Below are 13,905 nucleotides of genomic sequence, written 5' to 3'. Positions count from 1 at the left end.
AGGGTGTAAACCAATTTGAATTATCGCGCTCTCAGTTATGAGCACGCTTTTATCCATTTGCATCAATCATAGAATTTCGGTTGTATTTGTGATGGTATGTTGGGAAATATATGGTGATGTTGTTGAAGTTTTGATATTGTTCAAGTTATAATCATGGTATGGTAATGATCTCATGATAGAATGTTGTCTATGATTAGGTGTAGATGCTTACACTTGAGTCAAAATTTATCTTGCATATGAAATTCACTTAACCTTATGACCGAGTCCTTACTAATTATCTAAATTACATTCTCTTTGGAGTCAGACTATTTATAAGTGACTATTATAGATTAAGTCTTGCAAGTACATTCGTACTCACATACTTCATTTGCTTTTTAGGTGAGAAAGATTTAGTTTTTAGCTACTTTATACCCACCGATGTTGATGACGGGCAAGAGTAGTGTCATTCTACTCAAGTGTTATTATTTTGGGGTGTCGCCTTATAGCAATAGCGCTACCCATCTTTTATCATTATGAAACGGTTTCCGCTACGTAGTTACTCTAACAATATTCAGTTTATGCTTTGACTGTAAAGTAATCTACTTAAAAACTTGTAACTTAATTTAATTACTCGCTTTTTATTATATCTTGTGATGATATGCTTGTTGTAAAAACGTGAGTTCTGATCTTGGACACAAAATATATGTCAGGACTACCGGGATGATATTCTGGTTAATCGTGTAGTTATGATTACATAAATGATTGACTTAATGATTAATTAGAATATTATCTGGACAATTCCTCACACGATCTCCTCCCACTGACAGCCTCCTCAAAGGCGGCTCAGCAAAGGTCAACATGGATCCAGCAGGTCTCCCCCTCGGTGCCTCCCCTCAGCGCCTGCACCTGGCCTCCACCCCTCTGTGCCCGCGCCTCTATTAATTAGATCCGATAGGTCTCCGTTGGGTTTTGGGTCCCCACCAAGTTCAGGTGCGGGAGCACGTTTTAACCCAATTAGCATTTCAGGTGCGGGTGTGTCGGTGACATGGGAACCAGGGGTCCCCAAGTCCCGAGACCAAGACAGTAGAGTGCCATGTGGCGCCCCCCGAAGACCGAGAAAGGGCATATCCGGTTGAGAGTGCTCGGGGCTGTGAACAGTAGTCCCCGAGCACTCACAGTTCCCTGAGGGCTTGAGAAGCCCCTTGCCGGTAGACCCCACAGGAGCTCAGCGGTGAGGTGTCAATTGGTGAGAGGCCCGATGCTGCATTTAAGAGGACGCGTGGCCTGTCACTTCCATCCACTCCCCCCACGACTGCTGTCAGTCCCTGCCATGGTCTGGCAGGGATGCGTGGGGATATTTAATACGTGGGTCCCATCGCGCGTTATCCGGCGCGCCTCGGGATAACGTTGCAGGGCTCGAGGCGTAACGTCTGCCCCCCTGCTGTGTCAGGCTCGCTCTGACCGGGCGGGCACGCGAGGCTGCTCGGTGGCTGCCCGGCGGGCCCTCCCCGCTGCACCCGCTGAAAAATGGAATGATGACGACAAGACCGGACGGGGGTGCGTTTTCAACCCTCCTCGTAACATCAAGCTGTAGCACATGATGGTTGCTTTACATTTATGACGCCTTGGAACTCGCATCATCCTTTCTGGGTACACTACCCGCCCCGACGGGTATAAAAGAGGGACGGGCTCCCCGGAGAAGAAAAGGGGCTCTAGAGGAAAAACTTAGATCGGAAGACATCGGATAAACTCTGGACGACGACGACCGAAGAACAAGGAGCACGAAGCTCTAGACTAGACAAAATCCCTTGTAACACAAGAGATCCTTAGAGAGATATTCCCTAAGCATTTATAGCATACACATAGGAGTAGGGTATTATGCTTAGTGCGGCCCGAACCTGTCTAAAAATCCCATGAGTATTTACTTCCTCCTGCATCCGATCATTTACTTCCACCTGCATCTCATTTACCCACATTTATTTCGCATACGAGGTAGATTCAGAATTATCCCCCCGGCCGAATCTCAAAGGGGGTCCCTCCGGATCCCCGTTTGTGGAGTTTATCCTCCGATAGGGTGGATTCGAGGTTCAGGTTTTGGGTCGGACGTGGTTTTGCACCACCCGGTCCTTATCAGACCCATTGCCATCCCTAAGAGGAGAGGGTTGATTTGGAGGCTTCCTTATTGCTGAACTTAGAAGAGGTTCTGAGAAGGAAGGCCAGTTCGACGGTGGTGGCGAGGGCGCCTTCAATCGCGGGCGGCAGAGGATGTTTGGTGGGCCAGTGCCAGGTGGGGGAGGCAACGACGCCGAGTTAGCGTGTCGGTAGGAGCGTTGGCGCAGCCAAAGATGGGTGGAGGGTGTGAGGTAGGGAGAGCACGCGAACCACTGGAGACGCATGCAGGCAGGGGGTGGATGAGAAGAATCAGTTGAAGGGAGAAGAAGGGAGGAAGGTCATCCAATCAAGATTTCATGGTTGTCGTCCATCGACTGAAAAAGATTTCATGGTTGTCGTCCATCGACTGAAACAAAACTTTTTTCAGGCACTAAATAATAATATCATCCTAATTTTTGGATATGGAAGAGGAATAAAAAGAGAAGCGGACGAGGAGTAAGATAAGAAAGAGCCTCTCTACTTGGTGGCCCCGGATCCAACACTGTTGGTAGTTAGTGCTACAGTAATCTGCTACATTCCTAGATCGGTGGACAGTAACCAGAGAGCTGTTTCTACAGTACATGAATTAAATAATGAAAAGTAATATAGCATCATCCTTGTTTTACTGTGCATATAGTATTCCTCTGCATTAATCTATTCCTGAGGGTCCGAGTCCATTCCTGAGGATCTGTGCACCCTCACCTCATCGTTTGCTCATATATTTCTTTTGTGATGGGGCAACTCCTGGGCACCCGTAGTAACATAGTTATTGAGATCGGATCGGACTTAGCGTTCAACCGGGGAACCAAAACTTGACACCTAGTCCAGTTTAGTTCGATTAAAAGACCATCCTATGCATTAAACCTGTTAAAAGCAATTCGAACCACCAGTTTTCATGTAAAACCGGGCATTTTTCACGGCTAGAGGAAGGAAATCAACGCCTTGGCCATTGTCAGTTGGTTTGTCTTCGTCCAACTTGTATTGATCCCCTTAAAAAAATAATTATCCAAGTACTCTGTTTAATTATAAATATTTATCGTTTTTGATTTTTTATTATCTTCGAATGTAACTTTAACTATTATTTTTAATTAGAATATAATTATAATATCTAATAAGAATATAATATTATGAAAGTATTTTTCAAAACAAATTTACACATGTGATTTTTATATTTTCAAATTAAATATTTTAGAAACTATTGACGATAAAAGTTTTAAAATTTTAATTAGATCTTAGTTAAATTGATAAGTATTTGAAGGTTTTAAAATTTTAATCAGATCTTAGTTAAATTAATAAATATTTATGACTAGAGAATTACTTATCGAACTGAGCAGTTCTTAGTCCAACCACTTATGCAACGAGTGAACCATGACACCGAGAGCCTCGTCGGTTCGTTGTTGAGTCTTGTCTCAATAACTATGACGTCTTAGAATAAAGGTGTGTTTAGGTTTATTTGATTTACATCTAAGTTTGTTACGCTTTAAAACTAGTTTATTATAGTTTATTATAAAAAAGTGTAGCTAATATTTTTTTAGCTATAAGTGTAATAAGATTAATAAAAAACCAAATGTATAACGTGTGAGTCAAATAACTAATAAAATTTGATTTATCATAGTTATAACAGTTAATTAAATAATTACTTAAAAATTTATACATAACTAATTTTAGACGTGACAAATTTATAAGCAAACTAAATATACCCTGCATCGAACATGAGCAATGTGACTAAGAAGTTGTGGCGCAACCTTGCAGGAGTTAACCATATTTTGTAGCTCACCTGCTTGCCAAGTCTTCTATTTGGACTTCCTAAAAAAAAGTCCTCCATTTGGATCTGCAATTATGGGAATTGACTTGCTGGTGCTACAGCAAGGATCCCAACCCCGTCGCTGGACAGTCCAGATTGCATGCATCGTCACCCGTAAGAAAAATCTGGAACGGACGCTGAGAAATCAAGTTGAGAGTAAGTTGGTTTGATTGCGATGAGTATTAATAATGTTAGATTTAAGTTGAATTTAGCTGTTATGAATTTGGTTGTGTGTGATTTTATTTATAGCTAACTTAAGTTAGAGTTGGAGTTTTTTTTTAGATTTAGGAAAAATAAACTCACCAGAATATCCGATGTCCGGGAAGTTAGCTTTTCCTAATGATCTGGTGTGGTGCTGAAACTAACGTCGAAACAATTTTTTGCTCAAGTAAAAATGAAGATTAAGGCACCAAATTATTCGGTAATGAGCTTAGAGAGCATCAGACTATTTCCTACAGAGAGAAAAAAAAATTAGTGAAAAGTGGAAGATCTCATCGAATGATTCGGTGATGCAATGCCGGTAGCGTCGAAGTATTTTCCAGTGCACGGCAAAATTTGAAATTCGAGTTTGTCATCAAATCTGAAGAAGTTACCGGATAGTCTGGTGTGAGAGTTTATAAACATTGGATAATACATCGGACTATTTTTTGCAGATAGGTTGCAGAAGGAGAGTCTGACGAAGATGAAGGCGTCAGATGTCCCAGTGATAGAAAAGTGAGCAACAAAGCTTTATATCGGACCAATTTTTGCAGAGAGCATTTTTCAGTGCGCTGAATGAAAACACACTTACCGGTTGTTCTGGTGTTCAGTGAGTGAACACGTTGGAACATCCGATGCTCACATTTTCTGCAGAATGAGTTCTGAACTGAGGATTTGTGTTATGGACTGACTAGAGATATCCTATGAATTTGGAGATATGTGTTATTTGACTTATGTTGTGTAGGTGATGGATGCAATTTGACGATCGACGACATGATGATTAGGGCCAAGCGGGTTTCTGGTGCCAGACGATCAAGGAGGTCAGATAGAGTCAAGTGTGATCCTAACGGTATACGTGGAGTTCAAACAAAGCATGAAAAAAACGAAGGATGAAGATAGCATGTGACAAAGTCAAGCGAAGGAGATACTAGTGCAAGTGACAAGGCGGATTGAGCGATCGGGAGCGGTAAAGACTTATCAGCGATCAAGATCGCAAGAGTAAATACACGCGACGATATCGGAGCGTTTACTTGAGGCAAAGTGAGAGCTAGTCACATTTTGAGAATCATGATAGGGTTTCGTTGTTTGACCACAAAATCGTGGGAGGACTACAGGATCATGTGGTATCATCGTGAAGCTTGCGTTGAGGCAAAGTTAAGTTGTGAAGAAGTCGTGACAAATGCTGTGATGGTAGGTAGGAGTGCACTACCAGAGAAATGTATTTTGGGAACAAGGAAATTTAAGAGTAAAGGAAGTTACCAAAGGCTATAAATAGATGGGTAGAACTGTAGAAAAACCTGAAGCGAGTCATTTGAGAGCATTGTGATAGGTTTTAGATGAGAGAAGATGATATGCTTAGTCTTTATAATAGGCTAGAGCTTTTGTGAGAAAAATAACTTTTTAATATGAAAAAATAGGACTGATCTCTGTACTTAATGAAGATTGTTTTGTTGTATGAGCTTGTGTTTATCTCTTTCTATTCTCTTTCTTTTGTTTTTTTTCTTTTGTGTAAGTTTTCAATTTTTTTGTTAATTTTGTTTTTGTCTTTGAGCTACAATTTTACAACCTTTGAGATACAATGTTCGTATTCTCATGTATTTGAGAAGATCTTGAATCATCTTGCCTCTACACCATCAATTTAAAGAGTTATTTCTTTTAGTGACTATCATGTGCGCAAAAACAAATAGAATGATCTTAAATAAAGTCTATAGCTTATATTCTATCCGTAAAATCATGTTGGCTTGAAACTTTCTCTCTTTTATCTTTCTAAAGTTTATATTTTTTTTATATTTTTTAAATATTAGATGAAAAAAAATAGACTATCTATTTTTTTAAAAAAATATAAAACGCATATTCACTCTTTTAATCACTAACCTCGATCCTACAGACACGAACAATGAATATCTATCTAGCCCTGTACTTCCTTTCAGTTCCTGACCCTTCCATCATCCATGGAGGAGTGAGCACGATGGAAGCACTGGTCACTCACCTTTGCATCATTGTTCGTTATATCCTCCTGAATCTCGGGTGAATAAGTCATGACCGTTCCATAAAGAAACGAAATCTAGATCAAAATAATTTTATAGTAGGTAGGGGTGCGCTACCGAAGAAATGTATTTTGGAAATAAGAAAAATTAAAGATAAAGAAAACTATCAAAGGTTATAAATAAAGAGGTAAGCTATAGAAGAGTCTGAAGCGAGTTATTTGAGAGCATTGTGATATGTTTTAGAGGAGAGAAGATGATATGCTTAGTCTTTATAATAGGTTAGAGTTTTTGTAAGAAAAATAATTTTTTAATATGAAAAAAATAGGACTAACCTTTATACTTAATGAAGATTATTTTCTTGTATAAGCTTTTATTTATCTCTTTCTCGTCTTTTTTTTTGTTTTCTTGTCTTTTGTGTAAGTTTTCGATTTTCTTGTTAATTTTGTTTTTGTCTTTGAACTATAATTTTTTAACCTTTAAGCTACAATGTTTATATTCTCATGTATTTGAGAAGTTCTTGAATCCTCTTTCCTCTACACCATCAATTTGAAGAGTTATTTCTTTTAGTGACTGTCATGTGCGCAAAAAACAAATAGAATAATCTTAAATAAAGTCGTGTTGGCTTAAAACTTTCTCTCTTTGTCTCTCTAAATTTTATATTTTTTATATTTTTTAAATATTAGATAAAAGAAATAGACTATCTATTTTAAAAAAATTATAAACGCATATTCACTCTTTTAATCACTAACCTCGATCCTACATACACGAACAATGAATCTAGCTAGCCCTGTACCTCCTTTCAGTTCCTGACCCTTCCATCATCCATGGAGGAGTGAGCATGATGAAAGCACTGGTCACTCACCTTTGCATCACTGTTCGTCATATCCTCCTGAATCTCGGGTGAAAATTCTACGCTCCACGTATTTCCTGTCCGGTTCTACCGCGACGGGAAGGACTTCACTCGCATCATTTGTACCTACTCTGTTGGAAATTTCCATTAGTCGTTGCGTACGTATAGTTTATTAAATCTATTTATTTACGTTAAAATTTATATTAAATATAGATAAAAAATATATGATAGATGAGGAAATCAAACCGTTCGTTTGAATTAAGATTCGTACTAAGGTAGCTGAAAAAAACATAAGATAGAAAATTAATAGATAAATAAATATTAAATAAAAGAAATAAATGAATAAGATTGCTCATGAATAAATGGACAAGATAGATAATATATTCACAGTACATGAAAGGGTAGCATTTGCCTGCCCTGAAGCACCGGCACCCAGCCACCGCTCTTTCCTTCCGGACCAGTCGAGAACCCTCGTTTTCCCGCGCCCCACCCACATGAATGGCCGACCCTCTCTGTCTCGGACCGCGACGACAACCCCAATGGATCAGCGACCGGTGACCCGCGGCGCCGGCGAGGTGACGACGACGCCCCACTCACCGATTGGTGACCTCGACGGCCTGAACTCCGAGTTCACGACACGGAGTCTCGACGCACGCACGAGCCTTCCAGGCGGAGTCCGCGCCGTGACGCCGAGGAGGGGACGCGAGAGAAATAAAAGATCGGGCACGATCACGTCAGCCAGCCAGATGCTTCCGACCACTCGATCGATGCTCGCTCCTCAATCATGCCACACGATATTTATCGCCTGCCTGCTAGTAGCAGTTGTGCTTGAGTTGGCACATCTGGCTAGTAAATAGACCACGACAACTCCAGGACACATGTATATTTTTGTAGTCTATCTTTTCTATTTAATAGTTATCTATTTGTTAATTTTTTATTTATTTATAATCTTTTTCATTTATTTTTTTAATATGAATTTTAACGCAAAGAAACCAACCGTCTTATATAGTACTCCCAATATTTATCTATGTCCAATATTACGTAAGAAAACACTGAAATCGAAGAAAAAAAATATAGTGAGATAACCATAAAAGATGCGAATTAATAACTCAGCAGCATTAGAATAAATATATACATACACTAAAAATATAATAGAAAAATAGATTATAAAATATTTTTATTATCATAAATTGATAAATAATTTGAGACAGGTACTTTGAGATCATTAACAATCATTTCGAAATGTAGTGAGTAGACCATTGGTGCTTCGGTCCCTTCTTCTATATAAACCAGTTTGGTGTCCGTCTGCAGTTAGCGGCAGGAGGCAGCCATGAGCAACAAGTGGGAGTTCGCCGCCCTCCGCGCGCTGGCGCGCGACGCCGCGCAGCAGCAGCAGCAGCAGCTGGCGGCTGGCGGCGGCGTGGCGGGGAGGGAGCTGCGGCAGCCGGGGCGGCGCGGGCGCGGCGACGAGGCCGGCAAGGTGGCCAAGGTGATGCACCTCCTGCTCTGGGGGCCCAGGTGATATCCAGCAAGTCGTCTTCGTGGCGTTCCGGCCGGCCGGCCGGATTGTACTCTACTGTACCATAGTTGTTGCTCGTTTTTTTCCCTTGCGCCGCTTTGCTGTTTGCTAGAATGCTCGTCGCGTCGATCAGTTTGGATGCAAACTGTAAGCTAAGCTTTCTGTAAATTGCAAGTTCTGGGGTGGGGTTTCTAGGTGTGGTTTGGAGCAGCAGATTATCCCTGTAAGAACGCATACTTGTGCGTGTGAAGCTTAATAATTTTCCTACGGTTTTGTAAGAACTCACCCAGCCCATCCGCGTTCCAGAATCCATTCATCTCAATGGAGCTCCCATGGGACGTCTCCACCTTTCATATTCTCATTTTTATTTTTATTTTTTGGTTTTCTGTGCGAGTTGCTAGTTCGATGTTGGGTTGGGAAAGGCTCCCTTTTCACTGACAGTTTTGTTGAGACTTCGTGCGGTACTACCTCTTTTTTTTTAGACGACTCAGCGCTAATTCTTTGTTATTTGCGATTTTGCGGAATAATTTATCTTGAAAATGGGAAATGAGCCAGAGGAAAAGGGTTTTGAAAGATTCGGGAAAAAGAGAAAAGCGACAGACACACTTTTAACTTGTACGGGCAAGTCTGCTTTCGCTCAAGGGAATTCCTATCTCCAAAAGGAGGAGAGTGTAAATATCTAGGCTCAGGCTGCTAGAGCAGCAGTCTCATCTGGATACTTTTACTGAGGTCCAACAAAATACATGCCTCGGGAATTAGATCATGTCTGCCAGAGTGGTAAGCTACAGCTCTAACATCCATACATATGTGAAGTTTGTAGAATTAAATAAAATAATTTAAATAACTATTTTTAATCTAAAATAAGAATAAGATGACTAAAAAATCCTCAATCTATCCATCTTCTAGCTCTAGCTGCAGAAATTCTGCTAGAGCTTTGTCAAATAAACTTTTAATCAGTCTCCTACAATATACACGCTGGTACAGCGGAAGTGCGGAACAGAAGAGGATACTTAAAAGAGAACAGCGGTCACTAGTACACTGCAAAATGAGATTATGGGAGGAGAAATTAGTAAGCTTCAATTACAAAAGAAACGTGATGACAACTTGGCATGAAACAAAGAAAACATTCAATTACAAAAGAAAAGGGAACAATTACAAGACGGTATGCTAGCACGATCAAATCTACAACAGGAAGACATTCATATGTTCTGCACTCTAAAAATGTAATCAGGTATAATCGGCGGTTGTGCTATCTTCCTTCACCTGCCTACCAAAAACGAAGCACATGACCGATCGATCAGCTCATCTCTAGCGCTATCCTCTTCCTCATCTCGGCGCCGCGCTCGTCGGCGGTGTCGATGACGAACTTCCGCCAGAACCAGTGCTTCCTCCAGACGTGCGTGACTTCCTCGACGGGCACGTTCTTGGTCTCCGGCAGCAGCATGGCGATGAAGAGCGTCATGAGCAGCACCCAACCGCCGAAGAAGTAGAAGAGGCCGAACCGGAAATGGCAGAGCAGCGTCAGGAAGATCTGCCCGATGAAGGCCGTGAAGAACATGTTGACGGCCACCGTCACGCTCTGCGCCACCGACCGCACAGCCAGCGGGTAGATCTCGCTTGGGATCAGCCACCCCATCGGCCCCCACGACCACGCGAACCCGGCCACGTACACGCACACGAACAGCACAATGCACATGGCGTACTGCTCCGAGATCGCGCCCGTCCCGCTTAGCCCGAACTGCAGCCCGATGAACGTCCCCACCAGTATCTGCATTTGCGTTGCACCATGGATTCATCATTCATGGCGACGGCATCAAAATGCATGCATGCATCCATGCTCGTGAAGAAAAGAAAACATCGTGAGTTGTGATGCTGTTGGTATGCGGGTAAGTACCTGAGAGATGATCATCTGCGTGCCGCCCTGGAGGAAGAGGGCGCGGCGGCCAACCTTGTCGGCGGTCATGATGGCGACGAAGGTGGAGAAGACGTTGACGAGGCCGGTGATGACGGAGGACACGAGGGAGGCGTCCTGCTTGAAGCCGACGGTCTTGAAGAGCACCGGCGCGTAGAACATGATGACGTTGATGCCGGTGAGCTGCTGGAAGAAGGGGATGAAGAGGGAGAACGTCAGCTGGGGCTTGTACTTGCCGCCGAAGAAGAGCTCCCGCCACGGGTGCGCCACGGCCTTGCTGTCCTCGCTCGCCGCGGACAGGTCATCGAACTCCTCGCGGACGTCGCTGACGCCCCTGATCTGGGCCAGCGTCTTGCGCGCCATCTCGGCGTCGCCGCGCACGATGAGGGAGATGGGGGTGTCCGGGATGGCCAGCGCCCCCAGCGCGATGACGGCGGCCGGGACGGCGCCGAACGCCAGGCCGATGCGCCACCCCCACCCGCCCGCGATCTTGGACGTCCAGTAGTTGGTCAGGCTAGCCGACAGGATCCCCACTGTGATCATGAGCTGGAACAGGATGTTGAGCATCCCGCGCTGCTGCGCCGGCGCCATCTCGGAGATGTAGAGCGGAGAAGTCTGCACAAGCAAAGATCAGGAACAGGTCAGGATTTCTGATCAAAGACTGTCCTCGAACTTGCTACGATCTTTGAGTCATGTTGCATGCTCACGTGAATGCAGAGGCCGACGCCGGCGCCGACAAGGATCCGGCCAGCGAGCAGCATTGCAAAGTTTTCGGCCGCGCCGCCGAGGCAAGCGCCGATCACGTACGCGGATGCGGCGACGAACATGGTCCACTTCCGGCCGAAGGCCCGGGCCATGGGTCCAGCGAAGAAGGCGGCGACCATCGCGGAGAGGAAGAGGGAGGAGCAGAACAGAGTCAGGAGCTGGCTGTCGAACTTGCAGTACTGGTTGACGACCACCTGATCCTTCATCTGCTGGTAGATGGACGGGAAGAACTTGATCAAGAAGGTGTCCGTTGACGTCAAGCCGGCTTCGCGATCGCCGCGGCGGCAACCACAACAACACAAGCAAAGAGAAATCTCTCGTCAGAGCTAGCCGCTGCTGCCTGGAAAGTTGTCGTCAAGGGAAGAGGCAATGCATCTACGATCCTCACCGGTGAGGCCGATGTCGTAGCCGAAGATGCATCCGCCGACGGAGGCGATGAGGCAGGCGAAGACGACGAAACCGGTGACCTCGCCGGGGTACGTCTTGTACCTCGTGTGGTGGTGCACGATCACGGCTCCCGGCATTGTGCCCGGCCCCGGCGGCGAGGGAACCAGTCAGTCACAGAGCGGCGATCAACGACGGTCTCGACGAGAAGGGAGGAGGGAGCAGTGGTGTGAGCCCCTCCTGTTCGTCCTTGCGCGGCGGAGGAAGAATGCGTCAAGGCGGGAGTGGAGAGCACTTAAACGAGGGAAGGCATCGGCGAGTGGTGTGGCGGCAATGGTGGTGCGCATCTAGCAAGCTGCCGTCCCGTCCTAAATCGCCGGGCGCATGCAAGCCGTCGTGTCCCCTCTCCGGTGCGAGTGCCCGACCCGGGAATGTCTCCATGGTTTCAAGGTCAACCACGACCTGAGACTTCTAATCTTGGGGATTGCTTTGCCAATTTTAGCATGCTGCATGCACCCAGGAATGGATAGCAGAGCTTGCTACGATAAGGTTCTTCATCTCACAGCTTAGCAGCCTGCGAAATATATACAATGCGACGCCAAATGAATGGATCGGTTTTGCAAATCCGCGTGATCTGTGTCTTTGCCGCCTCCTATGGTTCCCTTTATTGTAATTTTTCGCACTTTGATAGTAACTTTGTTGATGGGTTGGACTAGTTGCTAAATCACTATTTATAATAAATTGATACTGTTGCCCACCGGACTGTAGCAGATAGGTCACGGACTACGAATCTGTTTGTTTTAGACTGTTTTTTTGACTTCTACTTCTGTCAGAAGGCTAGAAGCTAGAAGTCTAAACAAACGAATTTGTTGAAAAATAATTTATAAAAAAGTCAAAAGTCTATTTCTGAGAAAATAAACTAGAAGCTAAGAGTAACTTTTTTAGAAGTAACAGTGCTAAGAAGTTAAAAAATTATTGTAAAATTCAACAGCTAAAATCTAAAAATAACTTTTAAAATAACATAGCTTTTCAGATAAACAGAAACAGAAAACCAAACAAACAGACTTTAAAACCAGACGTAAATAAATACAGTCTTAACTCTAAATATAGATCCCACCAGCACGTTACCCACGTACTAAAACTGAGTAGCTGCACAGATGCTGTTACAATGGAGTGAATGGAAGGACAAAGGAGACGCAGGTACGGGAAAGGACACGAATATTTAAGAGATGTTAAGAGAGCATTCGTACATACATATACATAACACATAATTAGTTATTCATAATTTTATTAGGGATAAAGAGTAATAAAAGACGCACTGCGAAAGATTAGATGCAGAAGCCACATGAGCTGTTGCCGCAAGACAGCTACACCATACTGACATGCCCACAATCTCTCCCAGTTGTTGCATGAAGTCCAAAATAAGGGAAATTCTAACACCAGCAGCCAAAACGGTTAGAATATAAGGATTTAGCCTATTATATTTATATGATTTTAAATAAATTTTAAATGTCTAACTATATAAGGGAGTTGTGTTTTTATCTCATCTTTCTATGAATACGATGGAGACTAATTTAAAAATGTTTTTCTCCTCCATCATAAAACTAAAATAACACATGTGCGCTCGCTTGCCTCACTGGGCCAGGCCGTGGCTAGAGCAAGGGCGGAGGCCATGGGCACATGACACTTGCATGAATGGTTCGCTGAAATCGGGTCAGTTGCTTGCGTAAGTTCGGCTTTCTTTTGCGGTTTTTATTCCTTTTTGCTGTGTAGGTAAACAGATAAATATATAGATATCGTGTCAGTCAAGACTCCAATCGTGGCGGCGTAACTGACTCTGATCATGGTATGTCTTAACCGTGTAACTCTCCTTTTATATATATATCTGTCAACCGACACACAAAAGTGAGACGCGAATTGCATATTTGCAATTAGGGTTTTTGCTAATTTCTCTCTGTTGCGTCGTCGCATGTAGACTACTCCATCCTGCTACATCGATGTGCACCGATAAACAAGAGAGCAGGTCTCTGAAACCCGTCGCTCTCAGGATCCTGCACCGGAAGAATGCGAATAAGGTTTTTGGGAAGCGCTCATCGCAACTACTCATGATCTGCTTCATCTACATCATCATGTCCTACTTCGTCTACATTGTCACCATCGTCGTCGTCTGCTACATCAAGATCAACTTCAACTACTTCATCTTCATCATCGCCTACTCATCGGCATCATAGGACTTCTGCATCTCACGTTACCATTGGGTACGTACACTGCAATCCTACTCGAGTGTTTAATCGAGTAAACTAGTCGACATACTACTCGAGTGTTTTAGTCGATACATTTCTTAAGTGAGCTAGA

At 43.6% G+C, this 13,905-nt stretch overlaps 1 protein-coding gene across 1 annotated transcript; it reads right to left on the bottom strand.

Annotated features, from left to right (window-relative positions):
- Positions 1 to 8,924: 8,924 nt before the first annotated feature.
- On the bottom strand, positions 8,925 to 12,090 carry LOC133918403 (sugar transport protein MST6-like). Its single transcript, XM_062362270.1, has 4 exons — positions 11,555 to 12,090; positions 11,109 to 11,431; positions 10,384 to 11,016; positions 8,925 to 10,257 (listed from the first exon to the last, which is right to left on the bottom strand). Exons 1-4 carry the CDS (start codon positions 11,688 to 11,690, stop codon positions 9,787 to 9,789), a joined length of 1,563 nt encoding a protein of 520 aa, XP_062218254.1. The 5' UTR covers positions 11,691 to 12,090; the 3' UTR covers positions 8,925 to 9,786.
- Between the last annotated feature and the right edge of the window lie 1,815 nt (positions 12,091 to 13,905).

Source organism: Phragmites australis, chromosome 5, assembly GCF_958298935.1.
Source record: "Phragmites australis chromosome 5, lpPhrAust1.1, whole genome shotgun sequence".
Lineage (NCBI taxonomy): Eukaryota > Viridiplantae > Streptophyta > Magnoliopsida > Poales > Poaceae > Phragmites > Phragmites australis.
This window is presented reverse-complemented; position numbering and strand designations above follow the sequence as displayed.